Source organism: Pteropus vampyrus, unplaced genomic scaffold (genome assembly GCF_000151845.1).
Source record: "Pteropus vampyrus isolate Shadow unplaced genomic scaffold, Pvam_2.0 Scaffold306, whole genome shotgun sequence".
In the NCBI taxonomy this organism is placed as follows: Eukaryota; Metazoa; Chordata; class Mammalia; order Chiroptera; family Pteropodidae; genus Pteropus; species Pteropus vampyrus.
Window position 1 is genome coordinate 1,095,740 of NW_011889087.1, and position 14,587 is coordinate 1,110,326.

At 36.4% G+C, this 14,587-nt stretch overlaps 1 protein-coding gene across 1 annotated transcript in view; it reads left to right on the plus strand.

Moving 5' to 3' along the window:
- The window catches only part of LOC105303519 (leucine-rich repeat-containing protein 37A-like), a 45,547-nt gene that overhangs the window by 1,252 nt on the left and 29,708 nt on the right, over positions 1-14,587 (plus strand). The window contains exons 2-5 of the mRNA XM_023521576.1: positions 6-1,081; positions 1,199-2,299; positions 4,657-4,728; positions 11,405-11,476. Of these exons, the coding sequence (XP_023377344.1) occupies positions 6-1,081; positions 1,199-2,299; positions 4,657-4,728; positions 11,405-11,476 (2,321 nt within the window). The remainder of the gene's footprint in view (positions 1-5; positions 1,082-1,198; positions 2,300-4,656; positions 4,729-11,404; positions 11,477-14,587) is intronic.

The following is a 14,587-nucleotide window of genomic DNA, read 5'->3' on the forward strand; positions in this document are numbered from 1 at the left end:
AGGAGGTCGTAGTTCAGCCTCCAGAGCCAGCTAAGGAGGTCGTAGTTCAGCCTCCAGAGCCAGCTAAGGAGGTCGTAGTTCAGCCTCCAGAGCCACCTAATGAGGTTGTATTTCAACCTCGATTGTATCAGGTGACAGTTCCAGCACCAGGTCAGGATCAAGCTCAGCAACTATCATCACCTAATGTCACAGTTCAACCTTTGGACCTGGAATTTACCGTAACTCCAGAACCTCCTGTGGAGGCTGAATATTCTACAGCCCTGCAGCAGATTACAGCTTTTCCACAGTACCCTGAGGTGATGCTTTCACGGTCAGAGCAGGTTCAGGTTCAGCATCCAACCTTGTCCGAAGTCACAGTTCAACCTTTGGACCTAGAACTTACCATAACTCCAGAATCTAATATTGAGGTTGAACCTTCTCCAACTATGCAGGAGAACCCAATTCAGCCTCCAGAACCACCTAAGGAAGATGTAGTTCAACCTCCACTGCGTCAGGAAGTGACAGTTCCAATACCACCAACTATGCAGGAGAACCCAACTCAGCCTCCAGAACCACCTAAGGAAGATGTAGTTCAACCTCCACTGCGTCAGGAAGTGACAGTTCCAATACCACCAACTATGCAGGAGAACCCAACTCAGCCTCCAGAACCACTTAAGGAAGATGTAGTTCAACCTCCACTGCGTCAGGAAGTGACAGTTCCAATACCACCAACTATGCAGGAGAACCCAACTCAGCCTCCAGAACCACCTAAGGAAGATGTAGTTCAACCTCCACTGCGTCAGGAAGTGACAGTTCCAATACCACGTCAGTATCTACCATCACCAGATGTCACAGTTGAACCTTTGGAACTGGGCCTTACCTTAACTCCAGAACCTATTACAGAAATTGAACGTTCTACAGTTCCTCCAGAGTACCCTGAGGTGACACTTCCACATCCAGAGCAGGTTCAGAGTCAGCATCCAAACCTAACAGAAGCCACAGTTCAACCTTTGGACATGGGACTTATCATAACTCCAGAATCCAGTATTGAGGCTGAACCTTCTCCAATCATTCAAGAAACCCCAATTCAGCCTCCAGAGCCACCTAATGAGGTTATAGTTCAACCTCAATTGTATCAGGAGTTGACAGTTCCACCTCCAGGTCAGGATCAAGTTCAGCATCCACTGTCACCGAATGTCACAGTCGAACCTTTGGACCTGGGCGTTACCTTCACTCCAGAACCTACTACAGAGGTCAAACATTCTACAGCCTTGCAGCAGACTGCAGCTCCTCCAGAGTACCCTGAGGTGACACTTCCACATCTAGAGCAGGTTCAGAGTCAGCATCCAAGCCTGGCTGAATTCACAGCTCAACCTTTGGACACGGAATTTACCATAACTCCAGAATCCAGTATCGAGGTTGAACCTTCTCCAATCATTCAAGAAACCCCAGTTCAACCTCCAGAGCCACCTAATGAGGTTGTAGTTCAACCTCGATTGTATCAGGAGGTGACAGTTCCAGCTCCAGGTCAGAGTCAAGCTCAGCCTCCAACATCACCCAGAGTCACAGTTTATCCCCTAGACCTGGGGGTTTCCATAACTTCAGAACCTACAGAGGCTAAACATTCTACAACTGTACAGCAGACTACAGCTCCCTCTCCAGAACAGCCTGATGTGACACTTCTACATCCAGAGAATGTTCAGAGTCAGCATCCAAACCTGACTGAATTTACAGTTCAACCTATGGACCTGGATATTACTGTAACTTCAGGATCTAATGTGGAGGCTGAAACTTCTCCAACCATGCTAAAGACCCCAGTTCAGCCTCCAGGGACAACTAGTGGGGGTGCAGTTCAATATCCATTTCCTCAAGAAGTGACTGTTCCAACTTCAAGTAAGGATCAAGGTCAATATCTAAAGTCACCCACTGTTACAGTTCATCACGTGAACCTGGAGCTTACCATAACTCCAGAACCTACCACAGAGGCTAAACATTCTACAGCCCTGACGAATACTACAGCTCCTCCAGAGTACCCTGAGGTGACAGTTCCATATACAAAGCAGGTTCAGAGTCAGCATCCAAACGTGACTGAAGTCGAACTTGCAACTGTGAACCCAAAAGTTACCATAACTCAGCAACCAGAGTCATCTGAGACAGTTCCTCCAACGACTGAACAGAATGCCACCATAAACATCGACGTATGTAAGCTCTGTGCATGCAAAGATGAGACGCTGTCGTGTATTGGTCTAAGCCCAAAGCAGAGGCTCCGCAGAGTGCCTGTGCCAGAGTCCAACATCTACAACGGCACCTTCACCATCTTGTAAGAATTGCTTTCCTTATTTGTTCTCTGCATCCTGCCTGACACGGCAGCCTTTTCTCTCAAGGTCTTCCTGGGCCTTCCTCATCTTCCTAACCCATGTTGACTGACTTTCTATTTTTACCTTTTGTTTGTCAACTATCCCTTACCTTCATTCTTACTATTGTTTCCCCCTTCTCCAGCCTTTTACTAGTAATTGACCTTATTTTTCCTTATCCATTTTTTAGCCCCATCATTTCATTCCTTAATCTCTACTCTCCTTCCACTTTTGCTCCATCCTCTTACAGCAACATATTCTCCTTAGCTCACTGGTGGTGATAACAACAAAGTGGTTAAGCGTAGAGATTCTAGAGCCAGACTGACTGGGTTTGAACCCAGGTACGTCATTTATTAGCTTTGTGACTCAATTTCCTCATCTGTAAAATTGGGATTTACTATAGTTATCATCTCACAGGATTATCGTGAGATTTAGATAAGTTAATACATGTAAAGCACTTATATCAGTGCCTAACGTATATTTGTGTTAGCTATTATTATTATTCGATCCCTCGGTTACGTCCAGAACCCATCTTTGCAACCTGGCTTTATATATAGTACCCATTATGTGCCCAACTATGGGAGCCACAGAAGTATGACATTGTCTCTAGAACATAACAATGATGGGTGGGAAGAAAAGGAATGTGCATAAAAATGGAGCTGATATATAATTAAATACTAAAAGAGATACAGACCATAGGTGCTGTAATTCACCAGAATTTATAGTCACTGGGGTGTGGACGTCAGGGAAAGCCGCAAAGATTAGCTAGCACTTTAGCTGGTACTTAAAGAGTGGCTGTGACTTGTTAAATAGAGAAAATATAGTGAGAACAGTCTAGGCAAAGGCATGGCTGCAGGAATGATCAGGATTTAATAGACTGGTGTGACTGTAAAGAATTGGGTTAAGGAGCAAAGAAAGATATGATTATGAAAAACCTTGGCTATCAGCTATAGGGGTTTGAAAGTTACACTGTCAAATAAGGATTGCTACTGAAAGTTTTCAAGCAGGAGAGACAAATGATTAAAGTAAGGGGATCATTGTAGATTCCATATGTAGAGTGATCTAGAGAAGAAAACTTGATTCGGGGAGAACAAATAGAATGCTCTGGCAAAATCTAGAAGGAAAGTGAAAAAGGACTGAATTAGAGTGGTTGTAATAGGAGTAGAAAGAAGATCCTGAGTACACTATGAAGGAAGCACTGACAGGATTTAGTAACTGACAAGAGTTGGGGGATAGGGTATACAGGAAAGAGAAAAATCAAATGCCACCCTGTAAAGTCTCTGTCCTAGGCGATGAGAATGATGGTGGTAAACCGGTGAAAACACAGCAGTTGGGAAGGAGGGCCAGTTTGAGGGAGGTGAGTTTAGTTTTCGGCATCTTTTATTGGTGAGCATAAAGCAGCCAGAAGGCTTCTGGTTGAGTGGAAATGCCCACTAGCCAGAGTGGCAAGACAGGTATCTGGTTGACTTTTTCTGACCTTCCTGAAAAACCGAATGAGTAAGTCATTGCCGAGGGAAGAGGACAAAGCTACTGGTAAAGATGCAGTCATCCACAGAGTTAGTGGTTGAAAGCAAATCTCAGGAATTTAACAGCTTCTTTGAAACACGTATTATTCATGGATACATTCTCCGTGTTTTTTTGGGAAAAAGATCACAGAAGTATTATATTAGGATAAAACGTGAAAATCCCACCTAACTCTTCCTATCACTCCTGTTACCATTTTGGTGTGTGTCCTTCCTTCCAATCTCTCTCCTTGGCATTTTTTCCTATAATGAGGTAGCACTTTATTCCTTGCCTAGTAATTTGTGCTTTTCCCTATGCAATATATCTGTGAGATCTTTCCATATTAGTTCCTGTCATTTTGAATTGCCCTTATCCTTCTGACATCTGGAGAGATTTCAATAGAGGGCACTGAGCCAAAACTTTGGTATTTATATTCTTTATATTTATTTGCTAATAATGCTAATTTTTTTTTTTTTGCCATTTTCTGCTGAATTGTTTATCATTTTCTCACTGATGTGTCGAAGGAGTCATTTTAGACACATAAGTGACTTTGGAAAAAAATACATTCAAAGTAATTAACTGGCATTACCTATCCCAGATAGGAAGTTCAGGTTCTGAGGAGATGCCTCATTGTTTGTGCCAGTGGCCCCACAATTCTTTCTTTATTAATTGTGCAAATTGGGAAGCTGATAGCTGTGGAAATTAGAAAGCTGGTATTTTCTGTATTTGAATATTCCCTGCAAGGTTGCCATGATTCTTTTACTTATGATGTTCATTCTTTTCCTACCTATTCAAGGATATGAACTGTGTTTCTTCACAGAAATTTCCAAGGAAACTCTATTTCTTACATTGATGAAAATATATGGAACTCATACCGTTGGGCTGAGAAACTGTGAGTATATTCTCTCCAAATATGAATTCAAAAAACTAACTGCATTGTAAGATCCTTCTTGGTCCAAGATTTTGAAGTCGGTCGCTCTGAGAAAAGGCCTTTCCCCATCCATATCCTAAATCAGCCTCTATGGATTGCAATTCTATGTTTATTTTAAAAATTAAATTTGGAGGACCTTATTTAAAATATGAGTCAATTTAAACTTATTTTCCATTATAACAAATAATACATGATTATATTCTCAATATATAAAAATGAGGTAACAGGTATAGTGAAAACCCTCCTTGTGCCCTAGTCCTGCTCTCCTGGGGTAACTGCTACTCTGAGTCTAGTATATATCCTTCCTAATCTTTTTTGCATGTATTTGCCTGCATACATATTTACAGATAGCAAAATAGGTTTGTTGTGTGATTTTCATTTCTTTTTTACATAAATGATAACATCCTATAACTTGATTCTTTGAACTATTGATATTTCTTAAATTTCTCTCCTTCCCAGTACATAGACAGTTACCCCAATTTAAACTCCTGTAAATATTCCGTAGTATGGACGTATCACAGTTGAATAATTCCCTTATCCATGGATGTTTAGATTATGTCGTTTTCTTGTTACATGGATTGCCGTAACAAACATTCTTAAGCATGCATCTTTGTGAACACAGGCAGGTATTTCTGTAGGACAGGTGTTTAGAAATGGAATTGTTGGGATGAAGACTATGTAGATATAAAATTTTAATTGCCCTCAAAGAAGTTGTGCCAACTCACACTCCAGTCAGTAGGCCGTGACAGCATTCATTTCCCCATGCCCTGCCATCACTGGATATTCTCCATTTTTTGATTGATCTCATGGGTGAATAAAAGAGATGCCATCTAAATTTGAATTTTTCTGATTACTTGTGAATTTAAATATCTTTATATGTTTATTGAACATTTGTATCTCTTCTCTGAATTTGCCCTATCCTTTGCCCATTTTTCTGTTGTTTATCTTTTTCTATTCATTTGTAGAAAAAGTCAGTTTAGGCATATAGTGATTTGGGGAAAAAAAATTTAAAGTAATTAACTGGCACTTTTCATGACAGTTTATATGTCATATCATTAGTTCAACTTCAGTAGTCAAGTCATTGATGACATCTGAATTAATAATAAAGACAATAGTCATAGTAATCTAAAAGTAGGGATTATGACCATCTTAAAATAGATCTCCTCTTTAGTCTGATATCTTATTGGTAATGGAAAAAAAATGCTAGAACCAGGCAATTATTTTTTAATTTATGAATTTTTAAAAAACTATATATAATTTATATTTTCCATGATGCTATCTGCTTGGAGACTTTATTTCCTAAACTTGTAAGAAAAATGATGTTATTTGGCACAAAAATAAATAACAATAGTTTCCTCTGGGGCATAGAGGTGGTGGGACAAGGGTAGGAGAAAAAACTTTGGATTGTATTTTACTTACCTTTGGAATTTTGAGCTGTGTAATATATAGTACATATTTTTTAATTGAAATTTAAACAGTAATTTTTTTAAAGCACGTGTTTGAGAGTGTATACACAGTAACGTGAGTCTGGTAAGGTTTGAAGATTTCTAAGTCAGCTTGAGATTTATACCTTGTAAGGCAGAAGTCCCTGACTTGGAGTCAGTGGTCCCCCTGGGCAGGACTTCTTGAACTTTTTTTCCCCATGTGTCTCTTTGGTGATCTGTGAAGCCTGCATTCTTGGGATTATGTTTTTAAATGTATAATAAGTTAGAATGTATAAGAAATCAAAGGAAACATATTGAAATACAGTTTTCAAAATATTTTTTAAAAGATTATTGATATAGTAATAAATAAATCTGTATCTCTTAACATATTAAGTAACAAGATATAATGGTAAGCCTAATAACTATTATAATTTCAAGTAATGATGAGAATAAATATTTTGAGATATCTGCAACAAATATGTGGTATGAAAATATCTGTGATTTCTATTGGTAACCAAATTAACTACTATACTGCTAATCTATTAAGATTTGTTGCCTCCATTTAGAACAGAAGAAAATGCTAATTTTAGTTAGAAGTTTGTGAAAATAGAGATGTAATTTTATTTCCCATCTAAGTTTGGCCTCCTGAATTCAATCCTATTCACAGACCTCTGCCCTAAAGAGATAATCCACAAATGGAAATTTCATGCACACTTTTGCATGTATCGAAGAAAATGTAGTTTTCTAGGGAAAGGGTCCATAGCTTTTATGAAATTCTCAAAGGGCTCTTGTCTCAAAGAATTAAGAGTCACAATGTGGGGAAGAAGAGAGACATTTATTTTCCTGTAAAGCTGTACTTATTCTCAAGGGATAATAAATGAGTGATTTGTTTTAAATAAAAATAGAATATCTGAAAATTGATACCTGTCACTTTCTGAATTCATTGAACAAATAGTTATGGAGCATCTGCTTTGTGCCGGGAACTGTTTTACATGCAGGGTTACAGGCTCAAGAGCAAAACAAACAAAATGCCCCAGTTCTCAAGGGTTTACAAGTATATAATATAAAAATAAATAGCTAACTATAATAAATAGCTAGCTATAATTTCAAGGATTAGTAAGTGCTGTGAAGAGACAGAAAGCAGGGGAAGGAAAGTGAATCAATTCTAGAATGGCCTATTTTTTGCATTATGTATATAATTAAGTCCTCCCCCTAAAACAAACAAACAAACAGACAAACAAACCCAGAGCCCTCTCAGTTTTTTAGAAGTTACAGAGGTGGGGAGAAGAATAATTTTCAGTAATATAGAATCAGGAATGAATATAATGAAATTTAGAAGATTGCCTTAGTGAAAGAAGGCCTGGTCAGAAGTTAAATGTGGATATTTCTTAAATGTTCATGCCTGGCTTTGATATTTTTATTGTGTGACAAAATTTTAGATCTGATTCCCTATACTTTCAAAATTTTTGCCTCAGTCAAAATGAATATTTGGAGTTCTACAGATCATTGTATTTTATACCAATTAGTTGCTTATTTGAAGCTCCTTTTTTGGGTAATTTTTTGGTTACTGATTCATTTTTAGTCTAAACTTTCCTTCTAGGTTGAATTTGTTATTGTTATTTAAATTTTTTTTTTACTATCCTGTCATCCAAACGACTTCACAAAAAGAAACCCCACTAATTTAAAATACACACATGCTCATTAGTTACTCCCTGTCTTAATCATGATATTCAAACTCTGACCAAACAGCCTGATGTGGGCATCAGCTAATCAGAGAAGGCACTGTCATAAACAGCTGAGCATCATCCCCCATCTCTTCTCTGTCCTTTCTCTGTCTTTGTCAGTTTTATATATTTTTGTCAGTTTTATATATTTTTTAAAACTATAATTAGTATATGCAACTTTCATTTTTGTCTTGAATTTTTTCATATGCCATTATTTCCTATGTCCTTGCTGCATATCATCTACACATTATGCACATACAGTTTTGTTAGGTGATATGGGGAAGCAGAGTTTTTTCCAACTTTTCGTAGTTATGAAAAGGATTACTATAAACATCATTGGACATATTGATTTGTTTTTTTCTTTTTGGATCATTTCCATGGAAATATGAAACCATTACCTAACAGAAATGAGAAAACAATCAACCATAGCATCACTGTTGACCATTCTGCCTTCACACATATTCTGACCATCACTGCTGATCTTTTAACATGGTGAATTTCAAATAGAGGTCAGGGTCTTTGAAGCATTCTCAAGATTCCAAGAGTCCTTTGTAGGAATTAAAGTTTTTGTGTTTTTATTTTAATGGTCTTTTTAAAATATGTGTAACTATATTCTATATAATATGAACCACTTTATAACTGAAAACTCTCCTTGATTTCAGTTTCAGAGTTTCCAGGCAGTAATATTTTGTCAAAAGCTATGAGTAAAGAATTAAGCTATGAGATGGAATTAATATAAATATGTGGCCAACAGACACTGTGAGGGAAAGGAGAATGCTTTAAATGCAGAACTTGATGGAAATAGTTTCACAAGGCAACATAGCATGTTCTCAGATCCCCAAGGCTCCTGAAGGATGTACAACTTAATATTACCTGCAAGGATGGGGATTCTCACAGCAAGAGACACTTACCTTTGACATCTTATAGAGTTTCTTCTGTACTGGCTCTCAATCACTCCCTCACTCCACTCTTGGAGACACTGGCTTTGTGCCTTCCTGCTCATCAGGTATAAGAAATGGGTGCAAACTCCCCCCACCCCCACCCCTGACCCAAGTGTGTTCCTAGTCTTACTGCAAGACTAGGTAAAGCAAAGGGGTTAACATTCTTTGGGCATTAACATTCTTTGGGCAGACCCAGGTGTCAGGCTAGTCTGTGGATCATTCTTTCCCTTCCTTTTTCATAATGGAGAAGTCTTGGCTGGATCTCTCAGTTTTCTAATAATTTACTCTTCAACTGTCATTTCTGCTGTTCATCTACTGAGTTCTTTTATTATTATTATTAATGATAACACTTATTTGGATAATCTTGAATTGATTCTTTTCAGTGGATGTACCATCTGCTTACATCTGTCTGAGGATATTAATTGTGCTATTCTGAAGTCCTCTTGTGCTTTTTCCATTAACTCTATTCGTTGGCTATAAGCTCTTGTGTTTGTTTTTGTTTTCTGTCCTTAATGGAATTGGCTTTCTCACGTTATTTGGTCATTCCCGAGAGCAGTTTATCTTTGTAACTGAGATCCTACTGCTTCTGTTTTTCAGCTCTAGGGGAGAAGTGAAATGATCTGCTATGGCTTGTTATTCCCAATGGGTTCCCCTGAGAATAAGGAAGAGGTGGAGGTGCCTTCTGGTGGCTAGTCAGGGAGTGCATACCCTGCCCACTTTCTAATACCAGTTGCTCCTATCTGAAGGAAGACACCCTTTGCTGCCTGGTCTCAAGAAGGAAAGATGTGGGGTTGAAGTGCTGCTGGCTGTTCCCACTGCAGTGTGCCTGCTGCTCACCCTATAGGTGGCTCCAGGGCATTTCTAGTAGGGGGAGCATTTGTGGAGCTGTTCCCATGTTTGTTGCTAAGGATGTGATTTTTAAATTATATCTTTTCTATTATTCTTAGGGCTTTTGGTAGAGGTTGGAAAGGTAGAGACCTGGCATGTTTCAATCTGCCAACTTGAAATAGCATAACCTCTTAGGAAAACAATTTTGTACCCCTATTATATCCTAGAGAAACTCAGGCAAATGTATATCAGGATACAAGAATGTTCAAAGCAGCCTTGTTTGTAACAACTAAAAACTAGAAAAAACATTAGTATCCACCAATGGTAGAATGAGTAAAATGTGATATAGTCATACGGTAGAATATTATTCATTAGGAACAATGCGAGCCACATAGTAATCTTAAATTTTCTGGTAGCCACTTAAAAGTAAAAAGAAACAGTGAAATAAATGTTAATATATTTTATTTAACCCTTATATCCAAAATGTTATTGTTTCAACATATAGTCATTATATACATTATTAAGATATTCTACATTTTTTAATATTGTCTCCAAAATATCTAAAGTATTGTCATTTCTACACGTAATCAGTACAAGATCTGTTAACAAGAGCATTTACATTCTTTTTTTCCCTACTAAGTCTTTGAAATCTCAATTTGGTTGCTAAATTTTTATCAGAAATCCTTGATCTGTATTTAGATTTTATAAAATTTACAGTTGAAAAAGTATTATCACACATCCAAGTTATTGCTAACATATTTAAACATTTTCTAATAATTACATTGAGTACCAGTTTTTAAATTTAAATTTGATGATAATTAAGATTAATTAAGTTAAAAATTTAACTTATTCGCTCCTCAGTTGCACTAGTCTCTTTCAAGTACTCAGTGGCCACATGTAGCTGGACATGCAACACTAGGCATTGAAATGAACCAAACTCAGCTCCATGCAACAATCTAATGAATTTATAAAATAATGTTTAATGAAAGAAGCAACATAGAAAATAACACATATACAATATGATTCCATTTATATAAATTTCAAGAAAAGGCAGAAATAAACTATTGTTTATGGCTATCATATAACAGGTAAAACTACATTTAAAAGCAAGGGAATTATTATTAAAATCAGAATAGTGATTACCTCTCGGGAGTCAGAGAAAAGCTTATGATTGGAAAGGGACTCAGAGCCCTGGCGGCTTCTGGGACAATGGCAATGTTCTGACATGAATGGTGTTATATGAGTGTCTGCCTAACAATTATTAAACTAAACATTTATGTCGTGTGTGTTTTATGTACATTTTAGTTTTCAAAAACAATTTTTAATGGGGGAAAAAAATTGAATGACTTTACTTGCAGCCCTGATAGAGTTATGTATGGGTCTTCCTAATAAGTTTTGGGAACAGAGAAGAGGAGATGGCAATTCTGCCAGTGTTAGTACCAATCAGAGACTTTGTGATCTAGAGAGGAGGCATTAAATATACGATTTGGTGGGAAGTATGGATAAGAAGGGTATGTGTGTGTGATGAAGAGAAATAGACACAAGGACATGAGAGGAAAGGTTTGAATAAAAACAGCATAGATCACCTTCCCTAAATTAAATAAAAATTAGGATACTTCAGTGGCACCATAGCCCAGGTTTCCCCCACATATAGTTGTGTGGAGTAAATAGTTGTAGTTATTTTGCATTTTGATCCAGAAATAACCTTTTCATTTTTCAGAATTCTCAGTGAAAATCATTTGAGTGAATTACATAAGGATTCATTTGAAGGCCTACTATCCCTCCAGTATTTGTAAGTTAGTTAATTATATTTATTTATGAGTTTTTAGTAATATTATCTATAAAATAAAGGATTCAAATTAGATAACCTCTATAGTTTCTTCCAGCAATAAAATTCTACAATTCTATAAGTCTATATAGGGCTTCAGCCTATCTCCAGCATTAAATATTTCCTATGCATTTTCAATTTTTTAATTGTATAGACAAGATATAGATAGGAAAAACCCTTCGATCATGGAAGAGAAGTGGTAATGGGGTCTGAATAATTATAGACACTGATATGAACCTTGTTTATAAGTGTTCATATAACATCTGCTTAGATTTAGTTTATGGCCCATGGATCAAATCCAGTCTGTGGTCTGTTTTTATACAGCCACTAAGTTAGGAATGACTTTTACATTATTAAATGTCTGTAAAAGAAAAAAGAAAAGAAACAAACAAAGAACAATATGCGACAATGACTGTATGAGGCCTGCAAAGTCTAAAATATTTACTGTCCAGCCTTTATAGAAAAGGTTTTAAAAAGTTGATTTAGCAAAATGAGAGGAATTCAAGTTAACCTCAAATTGTCACCTACAGGGCAAGAAAATATAGAACACTTACATTAATAAGAATGCTATTAACCCAGAATTTTTTGATAATATGATTTGAATTCGATTAACATTTAAATATTAAATGTTTAAGCAGATGAATTATGTGAACAATGTTATTAAAAACATATTAGGTTACCAAGAGAACAGACTGCTGTTAAGGATTTCAATGCAGAAATTCTTATACCGATATTAAAAACAGTTGTTTAAAATAATGGTTAAGCGGTATAGTTAGAAATGTTTACACTAAATAAGCATATCAGAAATGTCCCAACTTCACAAATTACAAAACAAAAATCTCTCCGGCCTCATTGTCAAGTTGGAAATGCTTGCATAGCAGTCTTATTTATTTAGCAATAATTATATACAGAAAAAATTTGATCTTATAATCTAGAATTTGATGAGACCATAAAAGGTCATCTGATCAGTTCTACTCTCAGGAAAGATTACCTTCAAAATCTATCAGAATTATATAGTTGTATATTTTATTTATGAAAATCATGAAGGTGAAACTCTCGAGAGAGGTAAGAGGAGGTTTAGGGGCTCTGGAAGATTTAAATAACAATTCCTAAGGTTTAGAGTTTAGGCAAAAGCTACTTATTCAATAATATCATTCTAACCTCTACTAGTTATTCCTACTAATTAGATATCTAATAACTAATTGAGGTAATATTTTTCTTTTACTTTTCTAGAGATTTATCCTGCAATAAAATACAATCTATTGAAAGACGTACATTTGAACCACTACCTTTTTTGCAGTTTATGTAAGTTATAAATATACCTTCATTATGTTTGGAGTTTTTATAAAAGTTAATTATAAACCTTTTTGTTATTCATTTTGAAATATTTAAATTTTATTAGTAGAAAGCTACTAAAATTATGTAGCAAATCCTTTATGTCTCTAGCAAAGATTAGAGTGAGAATTATCTCACAGATCAGAATGAATCATTCTGCAGCAGTTAGTGGTTCTCAATCAGGGTGGTTTTGCACCCAGGTGACATTTGGCAAAATCTGAAAACCTTTTTGGTCGTCAGAACTATAGATATTCTACTGGCGCCTAGAGGGCAGAGGCTGGAGTTGCTGCTCAACATCCTACAATGCACAGGACAATCCCCCATAACAAAGAATTATCCAGCCTATAATGTCAATAGTGCTCAAGTTGTGTAAACCTGTTCTAGAGAAATAAAGATCACTTAATACAAGTATTTATTGAGCACTTAACTATTTTTTTAAATTTGTTTATTTTAATTAGTTTCAAGTACACAGTACATTGGTTAGACATATATATAGTTGATAAAATGATTCCCCCAATTGCTCCCTCCCTTCCCTGACCCTCCACCTAGCCAACATATTAATGCTGACTGCATTCCCTATGCCGTGCTCCCCATCCCCGTGACCATCCATCAGCTACTAATTTGTACTTCTTTTAACCCTTCGCCCCATTCTCGTAGCTCCCAAACCCCCCTCACCTCTGTCTAACAGCAAATTGTCCACTATATTTGTGAGAGTGTTTTTGATTATTTTGTTCTTTTTATTCCTTAGATTCTACATATAAGTGAAATCATATAGTGTTTATCTTTCTCTGTCTGACTTAAATACTTTCTAGGTCCATCAAAGCAGTTTCTTTTTCCATCTCTTCCTTTTCATATGTAAGAGTCTTGGTTTCTTATCCTTTTAGCCACTCTATCTTTTGGTTGGAGCGCTTAATTCTTTTCCATTTAAAGTACTTATTGATAGGAATGTAGTTGTTACCATTCTTTATTCCTGTTTTTGGTACATGTTTTTTCTTCTTAAAGAAGTCCCTCCAACATTTTCTGTAATACTGGCTTGGTGGTGATAAATTCCTTTAGCTTATTTTTGTCTGGGAAGCTCTTTATCTGTCCTTCAACTCTAAATGATAGCTTTGCTGAATAAATTATTCTTAGTTGTAGATCCTGAGTCTTCATCCTGTCGAATATTTTTTGCCAAGCCCTTCCCTTCTGTCTTGCATAATTTCTTTTGAGAAATCAGCTGCCGGTCTTATGGATGTTTCCTTATAAGTAATTATTTGTTGTTCTCTTGCTTCTTTTAATATTCTTTCTTTGTATTTAATCTTTGGGATTTTAATTATGATGTATCTTGGTGTGGGCCTCTTTGGATCCCTAATTTCGGGAATTCTCTGAGCTTCCTGGGGTTTTATGTCCATTTCCTTTACTAGGTTAGGGAAGTTTTCCATCATTATTTCTTCAAATAACAGTTCAACATCTTGATTTTCTTCAGTTACACTGATCACACAGATATTTGGACCCTTGATAGTGTCCCATATCCTCCTTAAATTATTTTTATAGTCTTGGCATCTTTTTTCTTGCCATTCTGATTGAGTATCTTTGGCTTTCCTGTCATTTAGATAATGTATTTGATCCTTTTCTTTATTCACTTTGTTTATTCCTGTGTTTATTCCATTTAATATACTTCTCATCTCAGATAATGTAGTCTCCATTTCAGACTGGTTCCCTTTTATAATTTCCATTTCCATTTTTATGTTTTTTATTTCT